The 14367-nt window shown below is 58.1% G+C and overlaps 1 protein-coding gene across 2 annotated transcripts; it reads right to left on the bottom strand.

Annotated features, from left to right (window-relative positions):
• Nucleotides 1–268: 268 nt before the first annotated feature.
• Nucleotides 269–6806, bottom strand: SPMIP8 (sperm microtubule inner protein 8). 2 transcript variants are annotated; one of them, XM_062177339.1, is made up of 7 exons: nt 6584–6806; nt 2465–2526; nt 2077–2251; nt 1721–1782; nt 1453–1604; nt 1180–1212; nt 269–299 (listed from the first exon to the last, which is right to left on the bottom strand). In XM_062177339.1, the coding sequence occupies exons 1-7, from the start codon at nt 6804–6806 to the stop codon at nt 269–271; spliced, it is 738 nt and encodes a 245-aa protein (XP_062033323.1). The 2 variants fall into 2 exon arrangements, with proteins under 2 accessions (XP_062033323.1, XP_062033324.1); XM_062177340.1 differs by having other exon boundaries at nt 1453–1517.
• Nucleotides 6807–14367: the final 7561 nt, after the last annotated feature.

Here is a 14367-nt window from a genome sequence, read left to right as displayed (position 1 = left end):
TGGTCCTGACCCTCTGCCACACACGCACACACACACACACACCCTGAGGGAGCGGTCAGTTTATTCTCCAGGATGGGTTCCTGAGGAGATGGGAGACATGCCACCACGTGTCCTCTGTCCCACTAGGGGACAGGGAGTTGGAGACAGGGACGTGCAGATGGTCACCAACTGCAGGAGGGGGAGCTGGCAGAGACGGGCAGGGGGTAGGGGGCAGGGGACCCGAGGTGGCGCGGTCCAGGAGCATGGGGGTCAGCCTCCTTTTCACAGGTCAATGCCAGGGGGTCAGATAGTTGACACGACTGAGGAGAGAAAACCGTGGGAGGAAGCATTGTCCAAAGAGTCCTGGGGAAAACTCAAGCTGTCCCCCACGCCCAGCTGCCCTGCTCCGGGCTCTGAGAAGTCAGCTTCCATTCAGCTGTGGGCTCAGGAGCCTTCCAGGGCTCCCTATTGCCTTCTGTATATTTTCAGCTGCTCTTCCAATCCTCATCGCCCACCAACCCCTAGCCAGGCAGGCTCCCAGCATTCCCCAGCTGCATGGTACCCACGGTGCTGGGCATCACACAGTGCTAAGAACCAGAAACTTCGCAGCCTGTGCACGCGAGAGCTCCCCATCCATGCTGCCAGAGCCATGGTCTGGGCGCCCTGAGGCCCTGGGAGGGGTTGCGCAGGTGGTGACCTACTGGAGGAGGGGGAGCTGGTGGGGAGAGGCAGACGGACTGTCCAGCTGAGCTCAGCACAGCCGAGGTGTGGGCGAATGCCTGGCCGTGCCAGGGAGGGGTAGATGCGGCACGAGGGAGTCTGGGAAACCGGAGGGTAAGGGGGAGGGAGGGGCTGGGAGGCCGGAGGCGCCATGCTGTGAGAACGGGCAGCTACCAAGGCACCCACTCCCTGCCCTCGTTCCCATGTGGGACACTCGCGGTGACCCTGCTGGGAGCTTTAGTGCCCTCTGCCCCGTCCACACACCCCCCGGGGTAGATTCTGGCTCTTCCCCTCTGCTCCCAGGGAACGCCCTCCCTCGCCTGCCCCACCCTCGGCGGTGCCCACTTCTGCCGGGCGCGGGTCTCAGGAGTCGGGCCCCCTGCACGTGGCTCGGGGTCTCGCTGTGGAAGCGGGGCCTGGAATCCGCGGAGCCTGAGCGCCGCCCCCGCACCTGGCGCCCGGGGGCGGGGCCGTCCCTACCTGTAGTGGGAGCCGAAGCGTCGGAAGGCGTTGCTAGGGGAGAAGGCGTGGCGTGAGTGGGAGAGGAGCGGGCGCGCCCGCATACCCGCTGCACCCTTCCACTTAACCCTTCCACTGCCGGGGACCGGACGACCAGGTGTGTGTGTGGGGGGGCCCGTTTTCCCCAGGGCTCGCCTTCTCCAGGGCCGTTAGGAAGGTGGGTGCTGGGAGCGCCACCCAAACCCCGCCCTCCCTCCTCCGCGGGTGAGTTCCCGGGGCTGGGACATCACTCACAGGGAGTCGAAAGGCAGGGGCTTCTGTCCGTAGCGGTCCAGGCTGGGGTTCTGGTTGAGGCAATACTGGGGCGGGCCACAGGGATGGGGGGCGGTGAGCTGGGGGAGGGGGTGCGGGCACGGACCCCTGCCCTCGGCCCCCCCCCCCACAGCCTCCCGGCTGGAGATGCAGGCCCTGGGGACCCGGAGACCCACTCTCCCACCCGCCATTTCAGCTGCTCCCCACCGCCAAGACCCTTGGGAACCCGGCGGCGCCCAGCCTTCCCTACCCGCCAGTTTTGGGTCATTTCCGGCTTCAGGTACCGCACCGCGTAGCCGCTGAACCCTTCCACTGCGGACAGAAACCCCACTTACGTTCCAGAGCAGGCCCCGCCCAGCCCCGCCCCCACACCCCCTTCTCCCCAGCCCCTCGCAGGTACAAGCCCCGCCCCTCCAGGTCCGCACCTGTCCCTACCCTGACGCTCACCTGTCCCTACCCTGACCCTCACCTGTCCCGCTCCCGCCCGCTGCAGGTGGCCCAGCGCTCTCCAGGTCGCGCGCCCGCTACCTGCCGGAGCCCGCCCTCCGCCCCTGACCCTCGCCTGTAGCCCTGGTGGCCCGGCGACCCCGCTGCCAGTGCACTGACCTCTCTTGTTGAGGCATGGCAGCCTGAACTCTCCTGCCGAGGACACGAAACGGGACCAGTCCTCGATGGCGCGGGTGAAGCAGGGCCAGTCCACCCGGTTGATGCCCGGCGCGATGGGCGCCAGCTTTCCCTCCCGGCACCTGTCGTGGATCTTGTGGCCGGTGGCCGTGATGTCCTGCCAGGGCAATGGGGGTCAGCCCTGGGCGCCATCCCAGCCCACTGAGCTGACACTTGGCCTGCGTGACCGAGGGGTGCCTCCAGATGGGGTCCCGTGTATAGCAGTGGGGGCGGGTCCCCAGCGGGCAGCTGGGGAGGTGCCTGGAAGGCGCGACCAGAACTGGAGGGGCTTGCGCCTGGGTGCAGCCTGTCCGGGGCCAGCGGCACTCACCAAGCACTGCAGGGGTTTGTTGGGGACCCCCAGCAGTGTGAAGTGGGCGTTGTCAAACTCATCTGTGGAGAGAAGAGAGGGAAAGGAGGTGTCTCCGCCTCTAGACGGTCAAGGCCACACTCAGAGAAGGGCGTGGCCACACTCTACTTGGAAAAATGTTTCAGGGGGCTGGCGTCCTGGTGCAGAGGGTTAAGCCTGTGCTTGGGACCACTGCGTCCCTTCTCAGAGTGTGGGTTCAAGTCCTGGCTCATCCGATTCCTACTCAAGTATGGGGTGAGCAGCAGGAGCTGGCTCAAGTACTTGGGTCCCTGACACCCACGTGAGAGACCCAGATGGATTTCTGGGCTCCTGTCTTCAACCTGGCCCAGGCCCAGCTGTTGTGGGCATTTGGGGAGTGAGCCAGTGGATGGAAGATATTCTCTCTTTCTTTCTCTCTCTCTCTCTTTCTCTTTCTCTGACTTACAAATAGATTAAATTTAACTACTTAATTTAAAAATTAGATTTTTTGAGATATTTGGTGACTTTAAAAAATATAGTATAAAATGATATCCATATCTCATCTCTTACAACAGAATAAGCCCCACATATATTAAACTCCTCAATGTAAAAAAATGGGAAATTATAAAAGTATTAGAAGAAAACTTAGAAATTCCTTTATCATTTTGGGGTAGGAAAGACTTTTTTTTAAAGTTTTTATTTTATTTATTTGAAAGAATTACAGAGAGAGGCAGAGCCAGAGAGAGAGAGAGAGAGAGAGAGAGAGAGGTGTCTTCCATCAGCTGGTTCATTCCTCAAATGACTGCAACAGCCAGAGCTGAGCTGAGCTGGTCCAAAGCCAGGAGCCAGAAGCTTCTAATGGGTCTCCTATGTGGGCGCAGGGGCCCAAGCACTTGGGCCATTTTCTGTTGCTTTCCCAGGCCACAGCAGAGAGCTGGATGGGAAGCAGAGCAGCCGGGACTTGAACCAGCACCCATATGGGATGCTGGCGCTGCAGGCATTGGCTTTAACCCGCTGCAACACAGCACCGGCACACAAAAGACTTTTTAATTCTGATGAACAATACAGAACATTTAAAACTAAAGAGGATAACCTTGACCACGTAGAAACACATTTCTGGGGCTGGCGCTGCAGTACACCTGGTTGAGCTGCAGCTTCAGGTCTCAGGGTGCTGCTTGGAGTTCTGGCTGCTCTGTGCTTCCGCTTCCCATCCAGCTTCCTGCTAATGTGTGGCAGGACAGCCCAAGATCGTGGGGTCCTGTCACCCACGTGGAAGAGCTGGATGGAGTTCTAGGCCTCGACGTGTGGCCTGGCCCAGCCCCAGCTGTTTTGGGGATTTGGTGAGTGAACCAACTGTTGGAAGATCTCCTCTCTCTCTCGTCACTCTTTCAAATAAATAAATCTTAAGAAAAAGCTGCATAAAGAAATCAAAAGACAGATGGGAAAATATATTTCCACTTATTTTACAGATGTGAGGCATTTTTCCTGATATTCGAAGAGCTTTTAGAAATCAAGACAAAAAGAAAAAAGAAAAAAAAAAAAAGAAAGATGGGTAAGCCCATGATGCGAAGGTAGCTCACACACACAAAAATCATACAAAAAAACAAACAAACAAACAAACAAACATAGGAACAGACACTGAGCCTCATCTGTAAGAAGATGCATGCATATTCAAACTACAGTGGAATGTCAAATTTCCCCAATCAGACTGGGAACAATGCACTTATCAGAAAGAGAGCCTGTGTCACACACCGCCAGAGGGGGTGATGGGAGCCTGCAGAGAGCAGCGGGCATTATCCATCAGCACTGGCTTTGACCCCACAGGCCTACTTCTGGGATTGACCCCACTTTACAGCTGCCTAAGGGCGGCCTTTTCAGTGTTGTTTGTACCGGTGAGGATTGAAACAGCTCAGGTTAAATTAGCTATACTATACCCTCACCAGGCAACGTGTTAAAATAGTAAAAATAAATTGAAGGGTGGGTGTTTGGCCTGACCTCTGGGTGGGATGCCCAAATCCCATACAGGAGTGCCCGGGTTACACTCCCAGCTCTGCTCCCAATTCCAGCCTCCTGCTAATGCACACCCCGGGAGGTAGCAGGTGGGGGCTCAAGTACTTGGGTCCCTACCACCCACGGGAGAAACCTGCATTACCACATCTTGGGGGCGACTGGGAAAATGTTAATATGTACTGAATAGTAGATATTATGGAATTATTGTTAACTTTCCTAGCCGTCACAGTGGTATTATGTCACAGAGGAGGCTGCTGTTGGCATTGGACACTGTTTACTGGAGAGAGCGAGATAGAATACGACAGAGCATCAGCTGCAGCGGGCGGAAGGTAATGGGTGGTGCTCCATCACGATGTTTTCAACTGTTCTCTGAGAGTGTTCCTAGGCAGGCCTGGGGATGTGTGTGCATGCGCGTTGGTGAGCCGTGGAAAGATGTACTGAAACCAAGAGCAGCCACCTGTAAGCATGCGGGGCGAGAGCTCCCGTGTGCACGTTGTCTCAGCATTTTGAGTTTTGGAATTGCGACTGTGCTTTGTGTTTATGATGAAGTGCACACCCAAATCAGAGCCCTCTCTGAAAGTCTAGGTGCCTGGCCTCTCCGGAAGCAGGAAATTGGAAGGATTGCTGACCTCGATGACCCCTGCCACACTGCCCCGTCTGATGGGGCCACTCCCCTGTAGGCCCTTCCCTCCCCACCCACTTCCCGTGTTTGTGGTTCCCATCCTGGCCTGTGGGAGTCTGGATGGGGCCTCCCGTGATCCCCATGCAGGCCCTGAGCCCCTCACCAACCTGCCACTCGGATGGAACCCAGGTATGGCCCTGGCTTCCCTTCCGCCCCTCCTGCCCACCCTGGCACCACATGCTATGGACGTCACCTCCTAAATACCTCCAAGTCCTCCCTGGGGACCAGGGCCCCGTCACACCCCTCCTGAAGGCCGATGTGCCCTCCTAGTGTTCAACACCCCCACGCCCCGAATGACCTGTCCCTCTGGGCCACCTGCCACCCCCTTCAGAATACTCGGCCCCCTTTCATGCTGAAAGCCATCAGAGGCTCCTGTTCTTTTCCATAGCAAGTCAGGCCCCTGGGCCCAGCAGCAGGGTCCTTCCTGAGCTCCGCCCTGGTCTCTGGCCACAGCCCAGCCCCCTCCCCACCTCCCCGCCTCCTGCTGCTGAACCAAACCTCTGGAGCTGGCCCAAAGTCCCACGTCACCTCCTCCCCATCCCAGGCCTCCGCCAGGCTCTTCTCTTCAGCCAAGCTGCCCTGCGTTCCCCGGGGGGACCCAGCCCAGGGTCGGGCACAAAACAGGTGCTTCATAAAGGTCTGAGATGAACAGGTATGTGAATCGGGGTGGCACCCCACCCTCCACACCTAGCTGCTTAATCTGTGCAAGGCTATTCCATGGGCCCGGGGGGTTCTTTGACCCCAGGCTCTCGGGTCCTCCTCTTGTTCCTGGGAGACATAAGGAGGGGTTTCTCTCCCTTCCCCGGGGAGGGGCGGAGATGGGCGGGCAGCACTTGCTACTGTAACACCCTCGATGGACCCAGTTCTCCCTCCAGGCACAATCACATCTGCTGAGCACATGTTACAGGCCAAGCGTCACTCTAAGTGCCTTTCATGACCATCTCATTTTATTGTTATGTGAAAATTATTTAAGAGACAGAGAGACACAGAGAAAGAGAGAAACGGAGAGAGTTCCCATTCGCTGGTTCACTGCCCGAACGCCCAGGCATTGGGGACTCAGTCTGAGTCTCCCGAGTACTTTGAGCCACCAGCACTGCCTCCCAGGGTCTGCGTTAGCAGGAATCTGGAGTCAGGAGCCAGAGGTGGGAATCGGACCCAGGTAGTCTGATGTGGGACGCAGGTGTGTAAGCCAGACTCCTGCTACAGCAGACTCCTGCCCCCAATCTCAGTTTTGACCTCACAGCAGCACGGTGAGGAGGCCCTGTCCTCATCCCCTCCTGGGGGCTTCCTGGCAGGTGTGTAGAGCAGGGAGCAGCCCTCTCACCTCCACCTGCCACTCACTGCCCTGCCCTTCAAGGTCTTTCCCTGAAACCGCCCACCCCTTCCCTCCCCCCAGGGCCCCAGGGCGCCCGGGCACAGGAGGGCCTGACCTTTGCGGCAGTAGGTGGAGGACTGGCAGTGCTCGTCTGGGAGGCAGGCCCTGACCGTGTCCATGTCCATGCGGCGCAGCGTGGGCAGGGCCGGGTGGTAGAGCTGCTGCTTCACCCCGGCCAGCGGCTGGCGCTGCCGCTCCATGGGCAGCAGGATGGCCGGGGATGCGTACACATGGGTGGAGCCATCGTCCCAGGGTACCAGGTCAATGATGCGGGCCATGGCTGGGGAGCAGAGGGCCCCGAGGGGCTCACCCTGGGCTCCTGGCAGCCAGCCATTCTCCTGTGTAGCAGCACAGCCTGGGCCAGTATGGTTGTGTCTGCGTGCCGAGCATTTATCAAGCACCTACTGTGTACCTGGCCGTTCTTTCAGGAGCTCCACATATGGCACCAGGGACCCTCAGATAACAGATGTCACTCTACCCTGGCACTCCCCTCTAACACACCCTGGGATGCACTAAGTGTGCAGGTCAGTTTTGGGGGTGTGTGTCTAGAGGGGCTGGGGCTGGGATGTTCACAGAATGGTCTACAAGAGGGGCCATCTGAGTCTGTTCTAAAATGATGGGCATATACCTCGGGGTGACCAATGTCTGAGTGTGCCTTAGCTAAGGTAGCTGGCAGTTACCCAAAATCCTACAAAGAGACGCAGAGCTAAGTTTTTAAAAGGGGAAAGCCTTCCTAGGTCTGAAATGGGATAACCTGGCCGGCCAGCTGGGGGCCCCCCTTGCTAAAGCAGACATTCCCCGGGGCCTGGCAGTCAGTGACACTTCAGTGAGAAGCTGTGGCCTCAGCTTGGAGTTGCAGGTGAGAGGTGGGGGGGACTTCAGACCATGGGGGGGGGGGTGCAGGGGAGGGCAGGATGACAAGGCCTGGGGGCAGAGGGAGGGCAGGCAAGTGGAGCACTGAGAGGAAGAGCGAGAGCGCGCCCTGCCTCCCTCCCGTGGGCAGCGGGCAGCGGCTACCTCATCTGCGGGGCAGGGGCCAGGTGCGTGGGCTTGCGAGGACTTGCGGCTCTTCCCACAGCTCTGAGAGCAGAAGAGGAAGGGAGGTGGGCGGGCCTGAGGGGGGCGCTGGAGAATAAAGGAGCATTGTGCGGAGACAGTGCCGGCTGCAGCCTGATTGTGAGGGCGCCGCTCCCGGGCTACCTGGCAACTGCAGGCTCCCTCTCAGTCTCCTGGGCACGGGCGGGAGCTGGGGCTCTCCGAAGGTCGCCAGGCCAGGGGCCAGGGATGGCTGCTGAGCTCTCTCCAGGCTGTGTGACCCTGCATTAGTTACTGTCTCTCTCTGGGCCTCGAGGCCCCCATCTGTGTTAGGCAAAGGCTCTTGGCTGTGCCATTTGGGGGCGTCTGGGAACTGGGAGAGCACGGCCCTTTCTGCGTGCTCAGGAAAGAGGTCACTGCTGGCCTCCAGGTGGGGGAAGGGGGGAGATTAGCCATGGCCAGGATCCCGGGTCAGCGCGCGGATCAGGGAGAGTGGTGGCCTCAGCAGGCCAGGGATTAGCAGGTGATACTGCACCCAGCCTCCCCAAGACCACAGTTGCCTCCCTCCCAGGAAAGTCAGGCTGGGAGTGCCAAGTCCTGGGGCTGTCCCACCGCCCTAACCCCCCACCGCCACCCCCAGCTGAGGAGACTCTGGGAGAGCAGGCTCATTTGCATGTAATTGGCATCTGCTTTGCATATACCTGCCCTGGGGCTGAGCCTGGTGGGTCCTGAAGTCCCTACTGTGAGACGCTACAGGATTTTCTTTCCCAGTTGCTCCCTCTCCAGTGCTCCAAGCAGCCCCCAGAGCAGCATCCCCAAGTCCTGACCCTTACAGAGGACCTGCTCAGGGTGGAGTCCACTCATCACCCACACCCCCAATTTACTCTTTTTTTTTTCCTAAGATTTTTTAAAATTTATTTGAAGGACAGAGTTACAGAGAAAGGTAGAGCCAGAGAGCGAGGTCTTCCATCTGCTGGTTCACTCCCCAAACAGCCACAGGCAGAGGCTTAGCCTGCCACACCTCAGTGCCAGCCCCAGGTCCCACCTCTTAATACACTTGCTTTGGACATGAGGTTTCAACACAGACATTTTGGGGGGACATCAGCTTTCTGAGCACAGCACCCGTGATGGTGCCGAACAGGGGCTGGACATGACACGTGGCTGATGTGCAGCGGGCAGGTGTGGAGGCAGGAGCTGGTCAGGAGACTGCAGAGGGCCAAGCCAGCTTGTGACTGGGTGGCCCTGGGCTCTTCCTCCACTGCTGGGCTCCCAGACCTGTGATACGCTGCAAGGTGGAATCCCAGTGGCAAAGCCCTTCTCTGTGAGTGTGCCAGGCTGCAGAGGTCACAGCTCTTCCCTGTGGCACCTCCAGCCCATCCCCCACAGGTCACAGGAGGCTCCTGGGCTCTCCTGGGACTGTAGAGGTGGCCTGTGTCACCAGTGGTGCACTAACCCTTGTCTCGGTCCTGATGGGCTTGGCTCAGGCTGGTGGGGGCAGGGGGGCACTCAGAGCACTCAGCTTGGGTAGCCGGGGGCCGGTGACCCTTCATGGAAGAGGAGAGGCCTGGGTTGGGGGCGGAAAGCAGAGTTTCGGGGGGGGGGAAACATGAGCGCTGGTTCAAGACGTCTGACAGATGGCTGCGTGGAGATGTGCAGCTGGCAGCGAGGGGCGTGTGTGTGTAGCTCAGGCAGATGCAGCCTGGGCATGGGTTTTTAGAAGCATTGGCTTGTGGATGACAGTTAAAGTCACAAGACTGTGGGAGCTCCCGGGGGACCAAAGATGGCGCCTGGAATGCCCTGAGTCTGGGGAAGAGGAAGCACTAGGAGAGAAGACCGCCAGCCGGGGAGGAAGAGAACCAGGAACGGGGGGTGTGGCGAAGGCCAAGGGGAGTGGGGGGACTCCGGTTTGAGCCACAGCTTAGGATGGGCAACTTGGGGGCAGCAGGGCCTATGTGGCCTGGGGGAAGGAGGCGAGGTAAGACGGGCCTGGGGGAAGAGTGAGGGGCTCTCAGGTGAGAAAGAGGAGAAAGCCACAACCACGCCCATGGTCTGGGTGATGCTCCTGGGCTTACCTATGGGGGAAAGAAGCCAGACTCAAAAGCGGCCCCGCTTACCAAGTCCAAGTTAACCCGCCGTGCCTATGGCTGTGAACACAGGCAGCCACGCTGCTAAGCCAAGCAGTGCTTTTACCACGGGCGGGGGCGGAGGTTACCCCTGTCGGTTGCTTTCTTTCATTAAGTTACTTGGCATCTGTTCTTTGCTTGTTTGCTTGAAGGTTTATTTATTTGAAAGGCAGAGTGACAGAGACAGAGAGAGAGACAGAGAAAGAGGGATCTCCCTCTGATGGCTCACAACACCCAGGACTGGGCCAGGCCAATGCCAGGAGCTGGGAACTCAATTGGGTCTCTCACGTGGGTGACAGGGACCCAAGTAGTTGAGCCATCACCTTCTCCCTCAAGGGGCGCTCATCAACAGGAAGCCGAGTCAGACTCGAACCCAGGCCCTTCAGTATGGACTGAGGGCACGGCAAGCAGTTTCTTAATGGCTGCGCCAAACGTCTACCCCACAACCAAAGTTCTCGAACATTCCCACCTGCTCACAAAGCTCCTTCCTGCTGGCTTGCAGTCACTTTCCAGCCCTGCCCCTCAGCCCAGGCAATCACTGATCTGCTTTTATAACTAAGGACTCACCTTTTCTGTACATTTTATAGAAACAGATCGTAAACTAGATCCGTGGGGGGCTCCTGTCTGGCTCGTTCTGCGTAGTGGTGTTTCTTTCTTTGAACCTTAAATATCCTACGACCATTGTTTATTATAAAGCTGGACCCCGACGGGTGGGGTATCTGGCTGGGGTCACAGGCACCAGGCCCTCCAAACGCTCTGAGCGGGTCATCCTGGAGGGGGGTGTCTTTGATCTCCTTGGAAGCCTCAGGCACATGTTTCTGGTATTTGCCGGCAGGGTTTTGGAGATGGACTGGCGGACAGCACAGCTCTGAGCCACAGGCCACCCACGGACATGTCGGACCGGACATCCACGCAGCAAACTGCTCTTTACCTAGAAGCAGGTTCTGGCAGCCTGGCCAGCAGCAGGCGCGGCTCCATCATCTCCTGGCCCGCGCGTTCACCCTGACGAAGCGGAGCACTCTGGCTGTGGCTCTCTTCTTGCCCGCGAAGCCCTGCACGGGCTGTACGGGGGCCTTGGACCACAAGGCTGTGGACAGAGAACCAAGCTCCTCGCTGGGAGGCGCCACCACCTAAAAGGCGTGGTAATGTTTCTGGGGTTCATCGCCTTGCAGCCTGTGTCAGCATTGGGTTGCTTAGGGGTGCTGGCCAGTGCGCCATGTGCGGGGGCGCACCGCTTGTTTATCCACTGGCCGGCAGACACTGGGTGGCTTCCACTTTGGCCTGAAGGCTTTGTGTGGGCTCACATTGTCATTCCTCTTGGGAAGACTCCTAGGGAAAATGTGTGCTTTCCTTTTCACCAAAGTGCTAAGCTGTTTTGCAAAGTACTGACTGCCCCGTGCCTTGGCCTGGCTGTAGCTACACAGGGTATTGGCTATATTGTGTGCTACTGTTCAGACACCTTCTGTGCATTCCAGGTCTCCCCCGTGGGCGGTGGGAGCCCGAGTTCTTGAGCCATCCCCGCTGCCTTCTACGGTCTGCAGTGGGAGGAAGTTGCAGTCAGGAGCCGGAGCTGGGAGTCCAACTCTGGTGCTCAGATACGGCCTGCTGGAGCCGGTAGTTAACATCTCATTTTACCAAGGGTTTTCTGTTTTTGTTTTTAACCAGCCCCAAAAGACTGGGCTCCCATAGTCTACCAACTAAAATCCAGACTCCTTACTGTGGCTCAGAGGCATATGGATCTGATGCCACCCCCTGTCAACCTCATCCCGCCAGCTCTCCCCTTCACCTCCTACGCTCTAGGTCCCCAGCCCCCGGTCTGTGCCCCAAGGCTCATTCCAGCCTCAGAGCTTTCGCTTGTGGTCTCCTCTGATCTTTCCACGGCTAAGTCCTTATTGCTTTCTGTGTTGCAACTCAAATAGACCCGGGTACCTACCTCTTCCTAGAGGCCCCTCCCACCTCTTCCTCTCCCTCACACACGTCTCGGCCTGCTTGTTTCTTTCATGGCTCTCAGCCCCCTCTGCAATGCTGCTGTAGTTGTCATGCGTCGTCTCCATTTTCATCCCCTCAGCTGGCAGGTTCCGTGTCTGTCTTGTTCCATGCACCAGGCCTGGCCCACTGCCACACACAGAAGAGCTCTAGAATTATTGCAGAGGAACAAGGCAAGCCCCACCCCCTTGCTGAACATCCCTGGACCCCACCCCCTGTCCAGGTCCTGACCCTCCACTGAGCTTCTCTCCCCTGGGGCTTTTGTCCCTTGCAGCTGTTCTGCCTGGGTCTCTGTCTCCTTTCTAACATCCAGCCTTAGTTCGCAGGGCAGCAGGCCAGACGCCGTCCCCACCGATCCTCAGTCAGTCCTAAAGGCCCAGCTCTGGAACCATGGCCACTGGCAGTAGAGCCCAAGCTACAAAGACTCCCAGCCAGAGAGAAGCTACCTGGGCCCTGGTGTTGGGGCAGGGAGCAGGTGTGTGCCTCCTGCCCCTGCTGGCTGCCACCTTGAGGAATCTCCCGGGAGCCACTCTGTGGCTTGGTCAGGGTATGTGGGAAACCAGGCCCCTTGTACCTGGGTGGGTTCCCCAGCAACCCCTGGTGCCCCGAGTGAGAGCCACACAGGATCCCTTCTGTGGGGCCCGGAGGGTTGCTGCTGGTTCCCTGGACGTCAACCGCCTCTTTTCCACCCCGCCCCCATCCCGCACCTGCTAATCCTTTGTGCACAGCCAGCTACTGCCAGTTAATCCCCGATCCGTGTCTGAAAGGCCAGCTGCGAGAAGGCAGTTCCTGGCTGGAGGTTGGCATCTGAGCAGGTAATTCAGAGGGGACCCGTGATGGAATTCTAGAGAGGCGTTCATGCAGATAGGCGGGGCAGCAGCCTGTGGCTCCCATTTCCTCCGTGGGGCTCAGAGCGTGGTGTGCGTCAGGATCTTTGGGCAGCTGGCGAAGTGCAGACACAGGCACCCCAGGGGGTTTGGAGGGCGCCGGCTGGACTCTGCATTTTCAGCGGCTCCCCAGAGGATTCTTAAAACCGCAGGTGGTCTACGCCATGGCTCCCTGGGCTGCTGGAGGGCTCCCAGGTCCCCCTTCCTGCCTGAGCCTCCCTCGTCCAAGTGGACTCAGAAAGATGGGCAGGAGCAACAGAAATCTCTGTCCAGGAGGAAACAGCTGAGTCTGGGGGAAGGAGAAAGCGTGGGGAACGGGGAGGGGGTTCCCTTAGTCCTTTCTAGAACGTTCAGAAATGTAAGCCAGAACTGCTGCCCACTGGGCAGGGCCCTACAGGTCTGGCCTGCAGTAGGGATGAGCACTGGACCAGCTTCAGCCCCACCAGAGTGGATGCGGGGCGGCTGGGATTGAGTTGTCCTGAGTGTGGACTCGGCTTGGCCTTGCACTGGCCGTGCCCCTCGGGCCAGGCTGTCGGCCTGTGTGTGCTCCATCACGGACAGCCTTGTTTTTCTGGGGTGGGGGCGTGGGGTGCACCTGACCATGGACAGAGGCTCTTGGCTCCATTCTGATTCTTGGGGCTGCCGGTGACTGGCTGAGGCCCCTGGAATCTGCCACCCCCAGTGCTTGGCTTTGGGCTGTCCCCACCTGGGAAATTGTTCGCACCACCGCGTCCAACAGGGAAACAGAAGACGAGAAGGGTCCCGTTTAGCTCCGATTCACCTTCCAGGACTGAGCTTGGGTTTTGACTCCCTGCGCAGCGTCTGCTCCTGCCATAGCTACTCATGGCGGACACACAGCTGCGGGGACAAGAGCTGGGGATGGAAGGCCAGGCTGCCTGGCCGGGGCTCTGGGGAGCTGGGCACTGGGGCAGGATCATCTTCAGCCTGGCCAGAGAGGTTCTTGGTCAGCTTCTTGGCTGCCTGTGGCTGGGGGAGGGCTGGGCACACCAGGTCCTGTATTGTTCCACAGGGCCCAGCCGGGGCTGGGAGTTTGCACAGGTCCTGTATTGTGCCTGTAGGACCCATAGCTAAATAAACTAGAAACTAAACCCATATAAAATTGGACTAAAATATCACAGTAAACCACACAAGAGGAGTTTAACTGGCATTTTATCTTAAAATTGAAAACAATATGAACATACACTACTTATCTTAAAACATTTTCCGTTCATATGTTCCTCATAATGGATGTTTAAAATTTATCATGGGATTATACATGTGCAATGAGTTAATGTTTTCACTTAATGTCACCGATAGTCACGGCCAACATTTGGGAAGCCCTCGGCCTGTGCCGGTGCCATGTGGGTGTGCTGCAGCTATCTGTTCATTTCACCTTCCTAACTGACCTGCGAGAGAGGTGCCATTTGCACCCATTATACAGACAGGCAAGCTGAGGCACAGAGAGCTTCACGTCTCTGCTCCTGACTTGATTCCAGAGCACATAGGTCCCAATTGATGTGCTTCTTTCGTTTTAATGGCTCTGTGATGTTCCATTACCGAGTGGATCTTTGCTTAGTCATGTGCCTCTTATGGATGAACATTCAAGTCCTTGCCAGTACTCAGCCTCCTCTTAGGGTCTTCAGGTGCTCTCCGTCGTCTTCTGCAACTAAACCCTGCGTGCATGTTTACGGCTTAGAGTAGTTCTACGGTCGACACCTGGGGCACCGTGGCAGCCGTGTGTACCGCGCAAAGTGGCCCTCCCACAGCGGGGGCAGGAGTGAGCACTCTGTCCCTCCCAGGTCGTCGGG

Source organism: Lepus europaeus, chromosome 19 (genome assembly GCF_033115175.1).
Source record: "Lepus europaeus isolate LE1 chromosome 19, mLepTim1.pri, whole genome shotgun sequence".
NCBI classification, from domain to species: Eukaryota; Metazoa; Chordata; class Mammalia; order Lagomorpha; family Leporidae; genus Lepus; species Lepus europaeus.
The sequence above is the reverse complement of the archived record's forward strand: the minus strand, read 5'-3'. Positions and strand labels throughout refer to the sequence as shown.